The sequence below is a fragment of the Phyllobates terribilis genome, unplaced genomic scaffold, assembly GCF_046119375.1.
Source record: "Phyllobates terribilis strain yellow unplaced genomic scaffold, ASM4611937v1 Scaffold_1__5_contigs__length_1240528914, whole genome shotgun sequence".
Lineage (NCBI taxonomy): Eukaryota > Metazoa > Chordata > Amphibia > Anura > Dendrobatidae > Phyllobates > Phyllobates terribilis.
In genome coordinates, this window is record NW_027362761.1 from 212,258,830 (window position 1) to 212,276,658 (window position 17,829).

A 17,829-nucleotide genomic window follows, 5' to 3' on the forward strand; every position below is an offset into this window, starting at 1 on the left:
GAATCCCTTTAGGGTTCTGGCATACATATTGCTTAAAAAATTGATCCATTTATGGATGACAGAACAGAAGACCATCCTTTATGGTCCGTTTCCCATAGACTTCAGTGTTTAAAAAAGTTGATCCAGTCGTTATCCATTTTTGAGCCAGGTAAAAACGTGTAGACTGTTTTTCGATTCAGCTAAAAAACAAGTAGCAGCTGGAAAGAAGGCAAAAGCTGGACATTTCCTTCCCCATTCAAATGAATGAATCCTCTACTAGATCATTTTATTTTCATTTTTGTCATCCCAAAATGGATCTAAAAGCAGAAATAACTACTGGACGTGTCCACATAACCTTAGTATTTTATGTGGACTCAACGATAGCATCAACAAAGTCAGAATTGAAAGAAAAGAGCACATTTTTCACTCCACTGAGCCAGCTTTGTTATGAGGTTCTAACCTTATTCTTAACGTAGAATACTCTTGGTTACTTTTGTCAATTCATTTGAAAATAAAGGCAAATCCTTCTCTTTTTTTTTAAATTATTTACATTGCTAGAGATTCAAAGTAATAAATTAGCATTCATTTAAAACTATGTACAACTAAAATTAAAGCAATATTACTTTTTCTCCAAACTTGCACTGATGTTGTGCAGCTGCCGTTTGTAAATTCTGGATATGATTACTTTTAAAAACAGGAAAAAGCAACTTTATTTGCCTTTCTGATAAGGTACTTGGTGCCATGTAATTATAAACTGGAGTTTCGTGTCACGGTCTTAGCTTATACAGTCCCTAATAAACTGCAGGCTTTTACTTGGCAAAGGATCTAAAGGACGCAACATGTTTTTCCCCTGTGGGTATAAGGGGATAGCCTTCAAAACCAAAATATACTAAGGCTTTAGCCAACGTTGATGTGGTACAGCATTAATCCTTTGTTGCGGAAATTCTTCTGAGGTTACCGAAGTCCAGATATAGAAGGACATTATATCAGAGCCGCATATCATTTTTTTACTTGTAGGACTTCTGTGCTGTGAACGGCTGTTTTAGCTTTCGGGAGCATTAGGGTTAACACGAGAATGAAATCTTTTCATTAATGTAATTACATGGTGAGAGTTGATGGCTCAGAGAACAAAGTCTTTAGACACTGTTATAATAATGGGAACTATAGGGTGGAAAATTTAAACCTGTGAAGGTTTTTTTTTTTAAGGTGGGGCAGGTTCAAAGCTATTAAGTGATTGGTCTGATGTAAAGGGAGTGGACACCTGGTCTGACAGCAGAGTGCAATATTGTGCCGACATGAAAGGTATACCCAGGTGAGAACAGACGCCGAGGCAGCAATTCCAGTCTTGTCCACATCTAAGCTGCATTTCCAGTCATTCATCTGTCTCTAGAACCAGGTAACCTTAATTCTGCGCTTTACTTGCTATACCTAAATATATGATGTCAAACACATTTACTCAATGTTAATGGTTAATCTGGTCTCGCCTCATAGTGGATGATAATGCAATCACGTGTTTTACAATATTACTATGCTTTGTAAGTTTTACATGCATGCGACAGTATAACCTATTGCTCATACTACTTGTGTAGGCTCAGTGGGCAATATATGAATGCTCACACTACTTGTGTAGGCTCAGTGGGCAATATATGAATGCTCACACTACTTGTGTAGGCTCAATGGGCAATATATGAATGCTCACACTACTTGTGTAGGCTCAGTGGGCAATATATGAATGCTCACACTACTTGTGTAGGCTCAATGGGCAATATATGAATGCTCACACTACTTGTGTAGGCTCAGTGGGCAATATATGAATGCTCACACTACTTGTGTAGGCTCCAGTGGGCAATATATGACTGCTCACACTACTTCTGTAGGCTCAGTGGGCAATATATGAATCAAGTGACCTTTGCAGTTCTGTGAAGGTTCAGAAAATCTAACCAGTTTACGTCATTCGTTTACATTCATTCTTTTTTCGAAAATGAGTTTGATTACTGTTTTTCTTTTCTTCTTTTATGAAACCTGTAGAGGTGCTACTTTGATTTACTATAAAGGCATGGTAACAGCCTACTCCTTTTAGTGTCATGATTTCTTAACTTGGATGTTGGTGTTGGTGACATTTCTTTGATTTAAAGGCATAATCCTAATGGTCTGAAAAATTGTTACCCGGAACAAATTCACAGATGCAAAAAAAGGTTATTATGACCAAATAGCAAAATTTGAATTTAAAAAGGTGAATTATTAGAAATACTGGTTTCATTCCCAACGGTAATAATATCACATGCAGTGCATTACAAAAAGACTTGTTTAGGCTGCCACAACTTTCTTATCTGCTTGGAGAATGGAAGAAGAAAATGCTAAATTCTCCAGAATCCAATATCCTTTACTTGGAAATACTTATCTTAAATATGTTCTATATTAAAAAGAAATGAACAGTTCAGGACCAGACCTCTGACCCTCACAGTACAATAGTGTAATGCTAATTCTTATTCAGAATATTCCTTTCATTAGAGTGCTTTCTCGCATGACTTTCTTTTTTTTTTTTTGCAAAAATGCCCAGGATTTTTTTTATTGCTTTTTTGACACATTGTTTACGGGGAAAAAAAAACTATGGCAAGATGTTGCTTGTGGGTGAAAAGGAAAATATGAAACGTAATAAGTATTTTTCTTTTGTGGTGTAATTTTAGAGGGATGTTGTAGGTGTCCTTTTTTTCATGTGCTTTAAAATATAGGAAAAAAGCTGGTGTGGTTTGTGAAAAAATAACACACAAATTCATGAAATCAAGCATTTTTTTTACAATAATACTATAAAAACCTGTATTTAAGGGAAACCATAATATCACGGGTGAATTATTTAGTCTAAGATTGGATTAATGAATATATATGATAGAAATTTATATACAGTACCAAGCAACTGTGTCGTGACAATATCAAGATAGGGCTAGTGTAGGGAAACTCACTAATGTTCCTTACTGTTTGGGACAGTGTACACCCTTATATACACGTGTTGTATTGGAAGCTATGGTAAGGTGTTTCTAATATTTTTCAATTCAGAAGAAAAATGTAAAGTTTGTTGTGGGCTTCAGACAAACATGAAATCATAAGATATCATGCTGTTGTCAGAAGAAGAATGATAGAAGTAGCAGAGCTTACAGTAGTCCTTGTAGACTGGCACATTGAGTATTCGCACTGAATGTACAATGTATGGACTCTGTGTGCTCTATAATGTGTATTTGCTAACTATTGAGGTGGTGTAACATGGTCAGTAAAGGAGATAAATCATAAAATAACTCCCAGCAAATTACTACCCTTGTGCCTCTTCCTTGTAAAGTGGTGTGAGTATATGTGGTGTAAGCTTCACCTGCGGGATCAGCCCCTAGTATGTGTTCAGTGATTGGGCGTCCTGTGTAGACCACACACATACTGTGGCGCAAAGAATTCTGTATTGTTGAAAGATGGGATTAACAAATATGATGACTGAACTGTTTCCCATAGCATTATGTTATTCTTTTCCAAGGAAGAGGCCCTTCCTCGTTTCAGAAAGTGTACATACAGAGGCCATTGGGCCTTTTAAGTAGACTTTTAGTATTTTTGCGTTATCATCCTGATAAAAGTATTTTAAATTAAGTCTTATAAATAAATAAAATATAAATGTCTTCTATTTCTACTGTCAGTAATGATTGCTCATAAATGTATATACTGCATATGTTCTTCTTAACCTTTCCTCTTGGATCAATCAAATCTTTCGATTCGGTTGTGGTTTTGATGTGGATCGCAGCTCTTTGAGGGTTATGCCAGTATGGCGCAAATTTTATTTTGTTTTTTTTCTTGTGACAAATTGAAGTAAATTTTGCAGAAAAGTAAAGTTAGGTGACGTGTGCAATCGAGAAGTAGTTTTCTGGACTTAGCTTAGAAATTATTCATTGTGAATAATAAAAAAAATCAAATAAGGTTTACCGGATTGTAGACACTATTTTCTCGCATTTGTCTGGTAGGTTGCTGGGTACTCTTGTTTTCTTCCCACATCACAAAAACATGATGGCAGGTTCCGATAACACTGAGTGTTTGTGGTAAGGAAATTGCAAGCTCCATTATGGGCATGAATGAATAAATTATACAGCGCAACCTTTTACATCTTTGCCAAATAAAGTGGAACCAAAGAATATACCAGTAGATATAAGTATTTTGTTGTGTCATGTACACGGAAATAATATAGTACATTTAGACCTAAGAGCAATCTATGTCACACTATTAATAAAAAATAACGTCGGGACAAATCGTACATGTAGAAAGTGCAGTCATGTATAGTAGACATTTAACCCTCCGTCAGGGGCAACTGATCTGAGAGGCGCAGCTCACTTAGTTTCATTTCTCTATTTTCAGTGCGCACTTTGAAATATATTACTTTTCTGGTTAGTAAACATTTTTTTTTCCACCTGATTATGTGTATTCTCATTTATTACACTCCTATTAAGCTAACTGATCACTTTTAGAGCATTGAAATTTAAAAAAAAGGAAAATATAGCCAATTTTCTAACCTGTGCATGACAAGCGCAATGCCCCTAAACTCGTTATGAAACATATTGCCCCTGACGGAGGGTTAATAATATATTTTTTATTACTGGTTTAACACAAGCAACTGGATGTGACATTAGGGTACAGCCCATTCGTGCACAGGGAAAAAGCAACCAACACCTTCAAAGCTTGACATAAGGGGCAAAGTGCTGAGGGTCTCTATCCTCTGTCTTGTTTTCATAGTGATAGCAGTTGCTGAATCTTATTGGGACTCAAGTAATTGATAAATGAAGTTAAAGACTCAGTTACGATTATGATCTGATTCCTCTAAAGACCTCATTGACATTAGAAAAAAATTGTCGGAATCCAGCAATTTTGGCAGGACTTGCTGACTAGCTTATGTGTATGTTAGATACCTGGTAGTGGCTTACTCCCCTCTCCCCATTGAAAACACACGAACACCTATCTAGACAAGCTATACATGTATATGAGGGGGTAAAGAAACAGCACTTTCAGCCAAGAAAACATTCAATCACCAGCTATTGAAATTGTTCGGGCTCCTTTAGAGATGGCTGTTATGGCTGCTTGTTTTATGTATCCTACAAATATTTATTAAAATACACACTTTTTATTGCTATTTTTTAATATTCTCAAGTTGAAAGTCAAATACTTTACAGACAAAGCATACAAGGTATTCTGTAATGGTTTTGGCTATAGTTAAAAAAAACTATATTTACAGGGGTTGCCTGTGTGTCCATGTATCTTGGGCTAAAAATATTTTTTTCAATTTGGTTTAATTCAAGATGTTGAAGCTTTTAATGGCTCGTTGATTCCTTTCACATTCAACATTGATGAGGTCATAAATCAGCAGAAAAGACAGATACAATTATTATAAACCCTCACATTGAACCGTCAGAACGATCTCACTGATGAATCCTCGGTTAATTCATTCTGCAACCAGCAAAAGAAGGCTGTAGAAGGCAAAAAGTGCAAAATTTTCAATTAAAACCAATCAGTGCCAAGGGGTTCAACAGTGACATTGATATTGGGGGCACCACTGTTCAGCTGAAATATTAGCTGACCCTCATTCAAACACTCACCTATGCTTTGATATATTAAACTGGGTAGTTTGTTAAATGAATGATGAGATGCTGCTTTAGCCTGTGTGCAATAAGTGTACTGTCCCAAGCATTGCTCACATGGGAGGCCCACTCCTGCACAGGGGCCCACCGGGGGATTCACCTGTCCCCTATGAGCCAGTCCGAGCCTGAACCATATTACAAAAATGATTATTACCCCAAACTACATGCATTTAAATAAGAAAAAATGTCCACAACGGTGTACAACCCCTTTGTTTAATGAAAGCAAGATGAAGTCTTCTAGGTCCTTATGTTTTCCTTGGACATGCTGTACAAGTCCTCGTAGCCTCTGGGGTAGCCTCTGGGCCTGAGCAGCTTTCAGGGCCTCCTCTGGACTGAGACTGCTATATAATTGGTCTGGCTTTTGTGACTTGATGTGCATCTGTAAAGGCCCCGTCACACTAAGCGACGCTACAGCGATCCCGACAACGATACGACCTGTCAGGGATCGTTGCTGCGTCGCTATGTGGTCGCTGGTGAAATGTCAAACAGTCAGATCTTCCCAACGATGCGGTGACCCGTAGCGACCTGTATAATGATGCACGCCTATGTGTTTCTGTGTCTGAGTCGTCAACAAGGTCGTTGGTAAGGTGTCAAACACACCGATGCATGCTACCCAGTGGGACCTCAATGATCAAAGAAATGTCCAGACCATTCCGACACGACCAGTGATCTCACAGCAGGGGCCTGGTCGCTGCTAAGTGTCAAACGTAGCAAGATCGCTACTGAGGTCGCTGTTGCGTCACAAAACTTGTGACTCAGCAGCGATCTCGCTAGCGATCTCGCTTAGTGTGATGGGGCCTTTAGGGATATCAGTACAGCTCATTACCGGTGACAACTGCTATCAGTCTACAAATGTAAATTATTGGTGCTGAATAGAAACCTTAAAACATCTCCACTCCTATAGTCTGTCCACTTTTAGGGTTAGCAGGATTTATTCCTTGAGGTAAACTAATGGAAAATATTTTCAGGGTTTGTCTTAATACGATATGACCTTCAAACATCAGCCTGGATAAGCTGCCTTAGTGTTTTGACCCCTACTGAACACACACATAGCTCCCTTCTATGGGTAAAGCATATTATATAATTTAGTCTTATGTCTAAGTGTTAGAATTAGGAGACAGGAATTAATTATCCGATATTTTTTTTTCTACTACTTTCTGTGTCTACTCTGGACATAGGAATGATTTAACGTGCTGCTACCGTATTTCCCATAAAACGTACCTTTTTGCAGTAGTGACAATCTATTTCCTGGCATAGTAAAAAAAAAAATGGGGATTTAAAGGACCATAATATTATTTATCAAGTTAAATTCTAGAAAATGCAGAGTAATTGAATCCCCTTGACTTGCATGAATGCCCCATGTGCGACTGGCCTAGGCAGCGTTGGCCGGTCCATGTAGACAGCTGATTCTTCCTACATTTAAAAATCACAATGGTAATATAGGATTGAGAATAATGAGTATTTGAAATCTTAAGATGAAATTTGATGTCTGCCTAAAGGCCCCGTCACACATAACGAGATCGCTAGCGAGTCACGTTTTGGTGACGCAATAGCGATCTCGCTAGCGATCTCGTTATGTCTGACAGGTAGCAACGATCAGGCCCCTGCTGTGAGATCGCTGATCGTTACAAAGCTTCCTGGACCATTCCTGGGTCGTTGCGCTCCCGCTGGGCAGTGTGCATCGCTGTATTTGACACCTTGTCAACGACCTCGCTAGCGATTCAGAACTGAGACACGTAGAGGTGCATAAATTGGACTTTTCTGCGTTCACCGTCCCCGATTGGTGGTCGCTACTGCGTCCTTGTTTTTTCAGATCCCACCAGCGTTCTCCGGCTGTGACTCCACTTTGAACAAATCAGACATCTTTAGCGAAGTAGGTATTGTTTGGGGTCTCAAATGAGTTTCCATTTTTAATTCATTTATAGGACATCTACCAATTATCTGCTATCATTGCTCTTCAGGGAGGGAGGGCTTGGCTTCTATCTGTATATATATGCTTTTGCATGGGCAGATATTTTAGGGGTCTCGTGCACACACACCCACACAGCACGTTTTCTGACACGCTGTCGTGGCCAACCGCTTCAGAGTTTTTCATACGCCAATTAACATGAAGCTTAAATCAATAGACTCTGTTCTTTTGGCCTGTTGCACGCTTCAAAACTTTCTTCGTCGACGTGATGCAATTACGTACTGTCCGCCTGGCTTTGTGGACTCTGTGGACCGAGCCAATGGGGAAGTGGAGCTCAGTGAATAGCGTGCAAACAATCCTGCAATTGCAGGCCTTCAACCAGTGGGACATGGCAGAAACACCCATGATGCGAAGACCTGCCGCGACAACTGCTGCCAGTATTTTATCGGTCCTGGTGCCCCGTCACACATAACGAGATCGCTAACGAGATCGCTATTGAAGCCAAGCCCTCACTCCCTGAAGAGCAATGATAGCAGATAATTGGTAGATGTCCTATAAATGAATTAAAAATGGAAACTCATTTGAGACCCCAAACAATACCTACTTCGCTAAAGATGTCTGATTTGTTCAAAGTGGAGTCACAGCCGGAGAACGCTGGTGGGATCTGAAAAAACAAGGACGCAGTAGCGACCACCAATCGGGGACGATGAACGCAGAAAAGTCCAATTTATGCACCTCTACGTGTCTCAGTTCTGAATCGCTAGCGAGGTCGTTGACAAGGTGTCAAATACAGCGATGCACACTGCCCAGCGGGAGCGCAACGACCCAGGAATGGTCCAGGAAGCTTTGTAACGATCAGCGATCTCACAGCAGGGGCCTGATCGTTGCTACCTGTCAAACGTAACGAGATCGCTAGTGAGATCGCTATTACGTCACCAAAACGTGACTCATCAGCGATCTCGCTTGCGATCTCGTTATGTGTGATGGGGCCTTAAGGGACACTGTGTATTTAACATTCCTACCCAGACCCTACCTAGAAACCAGAGCGTCTACTTGTCTCCTTCCAGACATGCCTTGTCCTGGAATGCACCCAAAATTATTTTCAATTGACTGGAAAACTAAAAGATTATTATTCTTTTTTTATCCTTAAGAAAGAAAACTCAGCTGCTGATATTTAAAGTGAACTGGTGTTATATTTAATAGCCACATATATATTTAGTCACCTTATCTTGTTGATCTATGGATTAGGTTCATCCATTATCCATGTGTTTGATGAAGATTGCCATTTCTGCAGTCACCTCTGTTTTGTGGACTCTTGTAGTACAAAGGCAAGAAGGCAGCTGATCTTCAGACATGTTTTTGTTTTTAGCATGAGCCATTAGTAGTGAGTGACATGTTCCATGCGTGGCCCCTTACCTCCGATTATACAAGATTACAAGACCCTCCATTGTTGTGCCCTGGGGACTACTGTTTTTTTTAGTTCATTTTGTTAGAAAATTGTTGGCAAATGTTATTTTTTTTTTTAAATATAATGCATGTAAATAGGGCATCATGGTGGCTCAGTGGTTAGCACTATTACTTTGCAGCGCTGGGGTCCTGGATTCAAATCCCACCAAGGACAACATTTGCAAGGAGTTTATATGTTCTCCCCGTGTTTGTGTGGGTTTCCTCCAATTTCCCCCCACACTCCAAAGACATACGGATAGGAAATTAGATTGTGAGCCCCAATGGAGACAGTGCTGATCATATCTGTAAAGCATTGTAGAATTAAAAAAGTTGGCCACTACTTTTTATGATTGCCCCAATCGATTGACCCTGTGCCCATAAGTGTTTTTCTAATTACCTCCTGCTGTCCTTCTTATAGTGCCGCTCACAGGCATCACGTGACCCCCGCTGCTGTCTCTGACATCCGCTGCAGCCAGGGGTGACTCAGTGCTGCGTTCCATGGTGAGTGATCGGCTGTGGGCGGGGTTAGCCCGCGCATCACACCCGGCATTCAGTGCGCGCTCTCCCTCTCCTCATTCATTGGGAAAGCGTGCAGTGGATGCTAAGCGTGATGTGCGGGGTAACCCCGCCCACAGCCCACCATCCACCGCGGGGACCGAGTCACTGATCGTCGTGCCTCACTTAACGTGACATCAGTGGAAGAAAAAGCCGGCTGCAGCCGGGGGTCACGTGATGCCTGTGAGCGGCCAGCGATAGCGCCGCTCACAGGCAAGAAGGACAGCAGAAGGTAATTAGAAAAACACTTATGGGCACCGGGTCAATCGATTGGGGCAATCATGAAAAGTAGTGGCCAACTTCTTTAATGGCACTATATGAATAAATAAAATTAATTAAATAATTCAATAAAATGTAAAAATGAATAAAAAATCTTGGTGTAGTGAATGTTGCAATAGTACATACACAAGCAAGTGCTCCAGAATAATAAGGGGTGTCTTATATCATTAAAGGAAATTTGGACTACCCTATTTAGTTATTTCCAGTATGTCAAATGAAATTACTGCAGAGATCCCACTTTAAATAGCACAATTATAAAGGAAATACAACTTCTCATGCAGTAGAACATTCGTTTATTCAAGGTACAAAGTGAAGCAAATGTCATTCTACAACAGAGTGACCGTAAATGGCTTGTAAGCACTATGCTTTTCTGAGCTGTGCCTTTTTTCCTGTTTTTTTTGTTCTCAGTAGGTGTATATAATGTGGAATAAGGATATATGGTTATATAACTGCATCACCGCCTGCTGTTTTGACTGTGACTGCTCCATTTAGTGCAGTGTCATCATTACCTAAACAAAATGGAGTCACTTTTTTAAATCGGCCGTTGTGAAAAGACAGAAAACCTTAGATCAAGTTTAGCTATTTGGGGCAATATTTTTTTGGACAGTATGTTAATGTTCTGGTAGGAAATATCTTAATGAACTGTATCTTTCCAGATAAAAAATATTATATAATGTATACTTTATTTTCTAGAGGAGATTGACAAAGTTCTAGAAATATCCAGTACAAAGAGCTTCAGAAAATGTGCTGGACGGTACTAAAATATGATGTATGTCAGCGTGCAATGAAGGTGAACTCAGAAATTAGTAAGCTCTAAAGGCCATAAAATAATGATGAAACTGAAGCAAAATATTATCATATTGGTATGGCATAGATGTTATCTACTCCATGGTCAGGATATCTTGGCACTACAAGAATTATTCTATTTCTACAACTTTTTATGCATTAGGCCATATGCATGATTTTCATATCTTGTTTCTTCCTGTTCCGGTTTTCTACATATCGACTTTGTTTTTATGTATTTATTTAGTTTTTAATGCTGAAATGCGAAATATGCCGGCATTACGTAAGCAAAGCATAATAATAATAAATGCCTGAAAAAAGGAAAAAATACACAAAGAAATGTATAAACACCCAACTTCCCTAACATGGTCTCGCTATTGTCTGTGACTTATTTTGATATATAATACTCAAATTTTAGGGCTTACTGCTAGTGCTGTGTATGGACATGGGAAGGTGCTTGTTTATGGATTATTATTATTTGGTGTCAAAAGAAATTATTGCGAAAATATAATTGTATATACTATTGTTTTGATTGTATATGATTTTTTACTGTCTATATATACTTTACCATTTTTCACAAATGTTGGCAGTAATTTCTGCAACTGTCACACATCTGATTGGCGCTTGCAGAGATCCATGTGCTGGCTGCCGAAGTTACTCCATTCAGTTGTACGGAACCGATTTCCAGCTGCAGAAATGTTTGCATCAGATTTGTCATGTGGGAGCCCACCTTTACATGTAAGGCTTATCTATATGTGACGGGTTATAAGGGGTCTTGTTAGATTCAGCTGTCAGAAAAGAGTCACATGAACGGCACTGGAAATGCAAAGTGTGAAACTTTCCTTTTCTGCATAGCAATAGAGCTCTGTTTTGTATAAAACTATCCAGATAGCAGAAGATGTAAAACAGGAGATGTCCTTTTTTTAGGGAACGCAATAGAAAGTTAGGGCTATCTTTTGCAGTTGCATCTGGAAAGCAGACATGAGATGTTTATATACATATATTTATTATTATTTATGTTTTTCACTCTTGCACATTTATGGGTGATGCATATAGTCTTGTTAGTGGTGTGCAAGCGGTTAAGATTGCCGTCCGTTGTTCTGCGTGGTTGTAATGCTGCGTAATGAACCGTTTCATGCTACTTTCAGGTTCGCTTTTCTCTCCTCTTTAATTCAGTATAAACAGTTCTTGCTGTAGTAAGTTGGATAAATATAGCAGAGAACCCTTTTCTGGTAGAAGAAGATCCGTAAGCATTTCTTAACCATTTTTGGGAAGAATTGATCTATCTGAACTATGAGAAAGAGAGGGAGGCAGTGTCTGTAAATTGAAGTGACATCATATGTATTACTCCCCATTGATCCGCTTTTAGACTACAGGCAGGATAAAAGGAAATGGCATCAGGGAGGAAGTTTGCCTCATTTAGGCACAGATCCCAGCGTGATAATGGAGTAATAATAGAAAACACGCCACTATCAATCGCTCGCTGCATTAGTCCACAGCACATTTTCTCTCTGAGGAGGATTTCAATACCCTCATTGAAGTGCAGCCTGAACCAAATGGGATATTCAGCATGCCAGCTGTAGAGCGATGTATGGTCTCCACTCCGGGGTTGGAGCTGGGGATGTTTAAGTGCAGAATTATGTCACATTTCATGCCTGTGGAAAGGTCAGTATTCAACTGTCTGTAGTGCAGACCTAGAACCTGCCATTAATTGTCCTGCTCTAATGTATGGATTGACAGATCAAGCCTGGTCTTGTGGGTGGTCTTGTTTTTTTTTTTTTCTGCTGTGAGACAGATGGGCTGTGTCCGGCAACCACAAGTTTTTTTCCCCTTCTTGTATAACGCAGGGAGGTTTCTTCTTTAACTTTCATATTGTTTCAATTCTCCGCATAAATGCCAGGTCGAGTTTCCTGTCTGATAAAGTGATACATTTACATGCTGAAAGATCAAGTCGGAATATTATAAATGCTTCAGATGTTATGAAATTCTGGATTTGCGTGGTGGAGCAATTTAATCACACTCTATATTGTCATAGTCTTTCGGCATTTTTTTTGGGGGGGTGGTATGTAATGCGGCAGGCGTGCAATAGGCAAATGTGTTCTACTTATTTCAAGTTATTCATACGGATGCTTTTTCTTTATTACTAAAATGCTTTAGAAAAACTTTGGTTTCATGAGAAACTTCATGTAATATGGAAGAATATTAGTCCAATTTGTACAATACATCTATCGTTTACACTTCTTATTACAATCTGGACAGTATATATAGCGATAGAAATGGGATAGACATATATATAGATAGATATGGATAGATAGATGGATAGATAGATAGATAGATAGATGGATATGAGATAGATAACATAAAGAAAAACAAGCAGCACAGTCTTCAGTAGTGTATGCAAAAAAATCTCAAAGGAATTGCCAAAAATTCTCCAATTAAATAGCAAAACAAAAGTCAAGAAGATATAGGTGGGAAAAAAGAGGATTTATTTGCTCCAAAAAGTTTTTGGGGTGAATAAATCCACCTTTTCTCCAGTTTTATCTCCTGGAGTGCAGCCTCAACTTTTTTATGATAGATAGATAGATAGATAGATAGATAGATAGATAGATCGACCAACAGATAGACAGATAAAGAAATAGAGGTGCACTTTGATTCATGTCAGTGATTCAGTTCATTTGAAAAGATAACATCAATATTTTTAGAAAAAAAAGTAAAAATAAAAATGTATTACAATTTGATCAGTTATTATTATATCTATACTTTCTACCTATTTATACATTTTAAGCATTATTATATCTATCGCTGTTATTCATAGTACCCCTCACTATTTATATCCTCCAATTTTACTATATTTTTCATAGCGTCATTCATCAATTTTCAGCATGCCTGTGTATACTGAAATAGATCATTTTATTTATCAAGGGTGTAAATCATAAGATAGGACTGTGTTATATACCAAGTATTTGGGGGTGCTTTATATGGTACTTTGCGAATATAAACCTTCCACCTCTACCAATTTACTCAGATCTAAAAAAAAAAAAAAAAAAAAAAAAAAAAAAAAAAAAAAAAAGCTATTTCATTCAAATGATGCTTTTATGCACACCTCATTCCTGATCAATAAAATAGCCACTTTGTAATAATATTTCTAATAATATAGCATAATATTATAATTATTTTGCAGTGTATCAATAGCCAATCACTTTGTAAGTTTTTTCTTTTTGAGATCCTTAACATATTTTGCATGTTTTTTAAATTTGTATAAAGTCGTTTTAAAGTTGTATACGTTCAGAATAAATGTGATGAGAACTAAAAGGTGAGTTTCATATACAATGTCCTACCTACCTGACAGGTATTATTTCCCGGGCATTCAGACTAATGTGTAGATATACGATCCCTTCAGATACACTGGGCACATCTGGCCTCACCTCTACAACAATAACGTTTGCTTCTCGATAACTTATACCTACATTTTAGGAGATAAAAAGGCTTCGTTGCTAGAGGGCGGAAATTTGACGACGGGTTTGCAAACTGAAACGAATTCAGTAAAATGCAAATGGTGTATAATTTAAATGTCAGTTGTGGCAGTAAGATAAGATATAGGAGGCCTGAGGGCAGCCATTGTTGTTGTGAAAGTTTGAGCTGTCATAAGCTGTCTGGCAACTGGGTAATTTATATTGGGCTCTAACACCTGGTCTTTAGAAATATAGAACATGCAATTGTAAGAGATTTACAAGGGGAGAGCGTGACACCCAACTGCCAGACTTGTAATGGATCAAATAAGACCACTGGAAAGAAACCTGTGTATTTTTGGGGGCAGCTGACGATTTTCTCATGTGTTGTCTGTCTTTAATAGACTTGTATACTGTGTATCTCCCACCTCCTTTCTTTCTGTTTCCTTCGTGTAACATTTCAAAGTCTTCCTCGTAGAACCTTATCTCTGCGTTCTGTAAAGTTCTGACATAAAAGGAATACTCTATAGACACGGAAAGTCTGGTGGCTTTTTTTTTTTTTTTTTTTTTTTTAGTTCATCCTAGGTGAGGCTGAATGGAAAAAAATGTGAAAATTCTTTAAATGAATTCTTAGAAAAATATCTTTTTTTTTTGATCTATGTGTTTATGTCATGGTATAGCATTCTTGTTTACAGAGAGCTGTCTGGTCTTGGGTGAGGACTTGCAGACGTACTTCACCTACGATTACAACGAGGCCTAGTCACTCCAATCCCAGAAACAAGTGACAAGACGTTGAGCAGTGTATGTCTGGGTTATGACCCAGGCACTTTTCTAACCTTCTACTTTCTTCCCCAATCCAGTACACATTCAACCGTACATTGGCAGATGTAAAATACGGCTTTTTAATCACATAGGACTAACAGCGAGCAGCTTGTTATGGTGGTGACGAGTGATTTTTATTATATGATGAATTATACCGTAGGAGCTTGGTGTTCCCTATTACTGCAAATCCCTTTCAATATATGAGATTCATTTGTTTTACATTATACAGACTGCAAATGGTAACTATTCATAAAAGACATACATTTTCTACTCCAACAAGTATATTAACATCTATTATTTGTTCACAGATTGTTCCAGATCAGCTGGTTTTACTTTTGGATTTGCTGTTAGAGGAGAAGACATTATGCGCAAAGGCCCTGCAATGCTTAAAGAAGACCTACAGGTTGCAGGAGCAGGATGCAGAGGTGAGATCCAAGTGTCCTATGGATAGATATCCCTATTCTTTTCTGTGGGAACCTATCTTTTAAGTACAAAATAATTATTTAGTCACTGTTCAAACTGAATGACAAGCTGCAGGAATACATTTTTTTACAAGGTCCATAGTTATCCGCAGTTTTTTTTTTTACATACAAATAACACTGGACAGTGTATTGGAGGAAAGGTTTAGAACAAAAGCTTCTACATAATGTAAAATATATAAGTTTCTGATATATGTTCGTAAGTCGTTAACAATGCCTCGTATCTAGTTATTGGAGCTTGTCATGAAAAGTCAGTCTCTGATTAAAATTTGTGATAACCTTGAAAATGGAGCACAGAATAGGATCCAAAAATAGTGAGAAACTCACGTGACAGCGTCAAATGAAGTAGAAATTGGTAAAGTAAGTTAGTTCTGGAGTATTTGTTAATTAAAGGGCTAATCTAGAGAGTGAATTTGTTTTAAAAAAATTCAAAGGGGAGGGTTTAAAAAGATAAAAATAATCACCTTATTAATCCTTTAATGCTCCCGATCTGATTCTGCCCATCCCCCAATAAATTCTGCTTCCTACTGCAGCAATGACATCCTGTGATGATGTCGTCAGTGCCTGACGGAGATGGAATGAGAGAAACAAAGGGTTTTTTTTTTAAACCGTCTCCAGTATTTTCGCTCCCTAGACAACTTCTATAAGTATTGTCAGCTTATTAACTACACACTGTGGAATTGTTATTTTTTTTAAACTGTTTTTATTCTAATTTTTCAAACAAATAAAATAACAAAAATAAAGAAATAACTTCTCTCCCCACCGGCATATATTATGTTATTTTCCCTTCCCCTCCCCTGTACATTATGTTTGAATAATGCTTATCCGTAAAACAATTAACTACCGTATTCAAATAACTCCTCTATCCAAACCAGTGAAGTAATACAAGGATTATCATTTTCATAAATTCCACAGGTAAGAATCATGTTGACCTTCCACTTGACAAACAGGATGTAATTAAATTTAGCCAGACTGCGGACCCCACCACCACCAGTTGACCTTAACAATATCATCCCCTGCTACAATTCTTTCTTGATACCACACTGTTGAGTTTAAACAATTTTTTATATCATTTAGTACATTGTACAATTATTTTTTTGCCAAACAATCTATAGTGTAAAAAGACCGCATAGTGTTACAATGGTAAAGATCTATGAAGGTTTTAAAGTTCAGGGTGTTTGGATGCTTACAGTTGAATCTTATCTCCGTTATGGGATAAATATCATTCTGTAGATAATGAAGGGCTATAGAATGACAGAAAGCAGGTCTACAGGTCTCATCTGACTTTCTTATATGTAATATTGAGGTGCTGAAGGACCCTTTCTTTACCTGACAGACCTCAAATAGGTAGAAATGGTCTTATGTTGTGGCTCATGACAGTAAGATGTGAAATGGCCGTAGGCTCCCCACACCGTGCTCCCCGCATGGTCTCACAGTCTACTTAATTACTGTTAGTAACCGAATTGCATCTTCCACTAGCCTGGAGGTGTACTTGAACTTCAGAATTCTTTAAAATTGACAAATGGGAATAAACTGCAGGTCTGAAAAATGTAAAATGAAGTTTTTATTAATGGTATAATACACAACAGTGATGGAACTTGGAATCAACAGAGTTAACAGCTGATGGTGACGGCTCTCAGTGGTGGACCTCCTGTGATCTACTTGACTCTGGGGTATCCACATACTTGTCCAAACCAGATAACCCTTATAATTAATTTTTGACAAATGAGCTGATTTTCTAGCTATTTGTTAATGATCATCGAAGAAATGATATTCATATATTTTATCCACTTGGTAACATCTACAACTTGTATGATAAGTGAACCATAGCCTTTCCATATCATATTGAACGCAAGGAGAAGAGGCAAGTAATGCTTCCTAGCTGTGGGGAAAAAAAGGCTGTAAGAACCATGCGCTTATCCAGCAGCAGGGTTGTAGAAGTAAGATGGAAAGACCCTGTAATGTAGAATCCCGGTGAAAACTATGTTATGCAGAGGGAGAAGCAGGAGTTAAGAGTCTGGACTGAGAATGAAGAACAAATAAGGCAAGGAGAGAATTTCGAGTAACTGCTTTGGAATTTACAGACATTCACACACGACCAGTTCAGAACTTTCTTGGGTTCTGTTTCTAACATGTGGAGACTTTCTTCAGGTCCTGCAGCCAATTTAAGAGAAAAGATATTTGGGAAAGGAAAGTACAACAAAGTTTTTTTAAGAAACATTTCCCTTTTTTGCGTTACCACTTTTGGTCCTGTTCAGGCAACTTTCTATGTAATGTTCTGATGGAGAAGATACATTTATTGTGATATTAGTGCGATACATTCATACATAAATGTTGAATCTCCTAAAAACTGAGAACAATATCAGCTGATTCAAACAACCTGCTCGTTATGTATGTCATTTCCCATCACCTCTACATTGACAATTGTCTAAACATCTAGGAAAAATAATCAATCCTTATCTTTTACCACC

The 17,829-nt window shown here is 38.2% G+C and overlaps 1 protein-coding gene across 2 annotated transcripts in view; it reads left to right on the forward strand.

Moving 5' to 3' along the window:
• Window positions 1-17,829, forward strand: part of AOPEP (aminopeptidase O (putative)) — a 731,576-nt gene that overhangs the window by 678,842 nt on the left and 34,905 nt on the right. For both annotated transcript variants that reach the window (XM_073670973.1, XM_073670974.1), the window contains exon 14: window positions 15,188-15,304. In XM_073670973.1, the coding sequence (XP_073527074.1) occupies window positions 15,188-15,304 (117 nt within the window). The remainder of the gene's footprint in view (window positions 1-15,187; window positions 15,305-17,829) is intronic.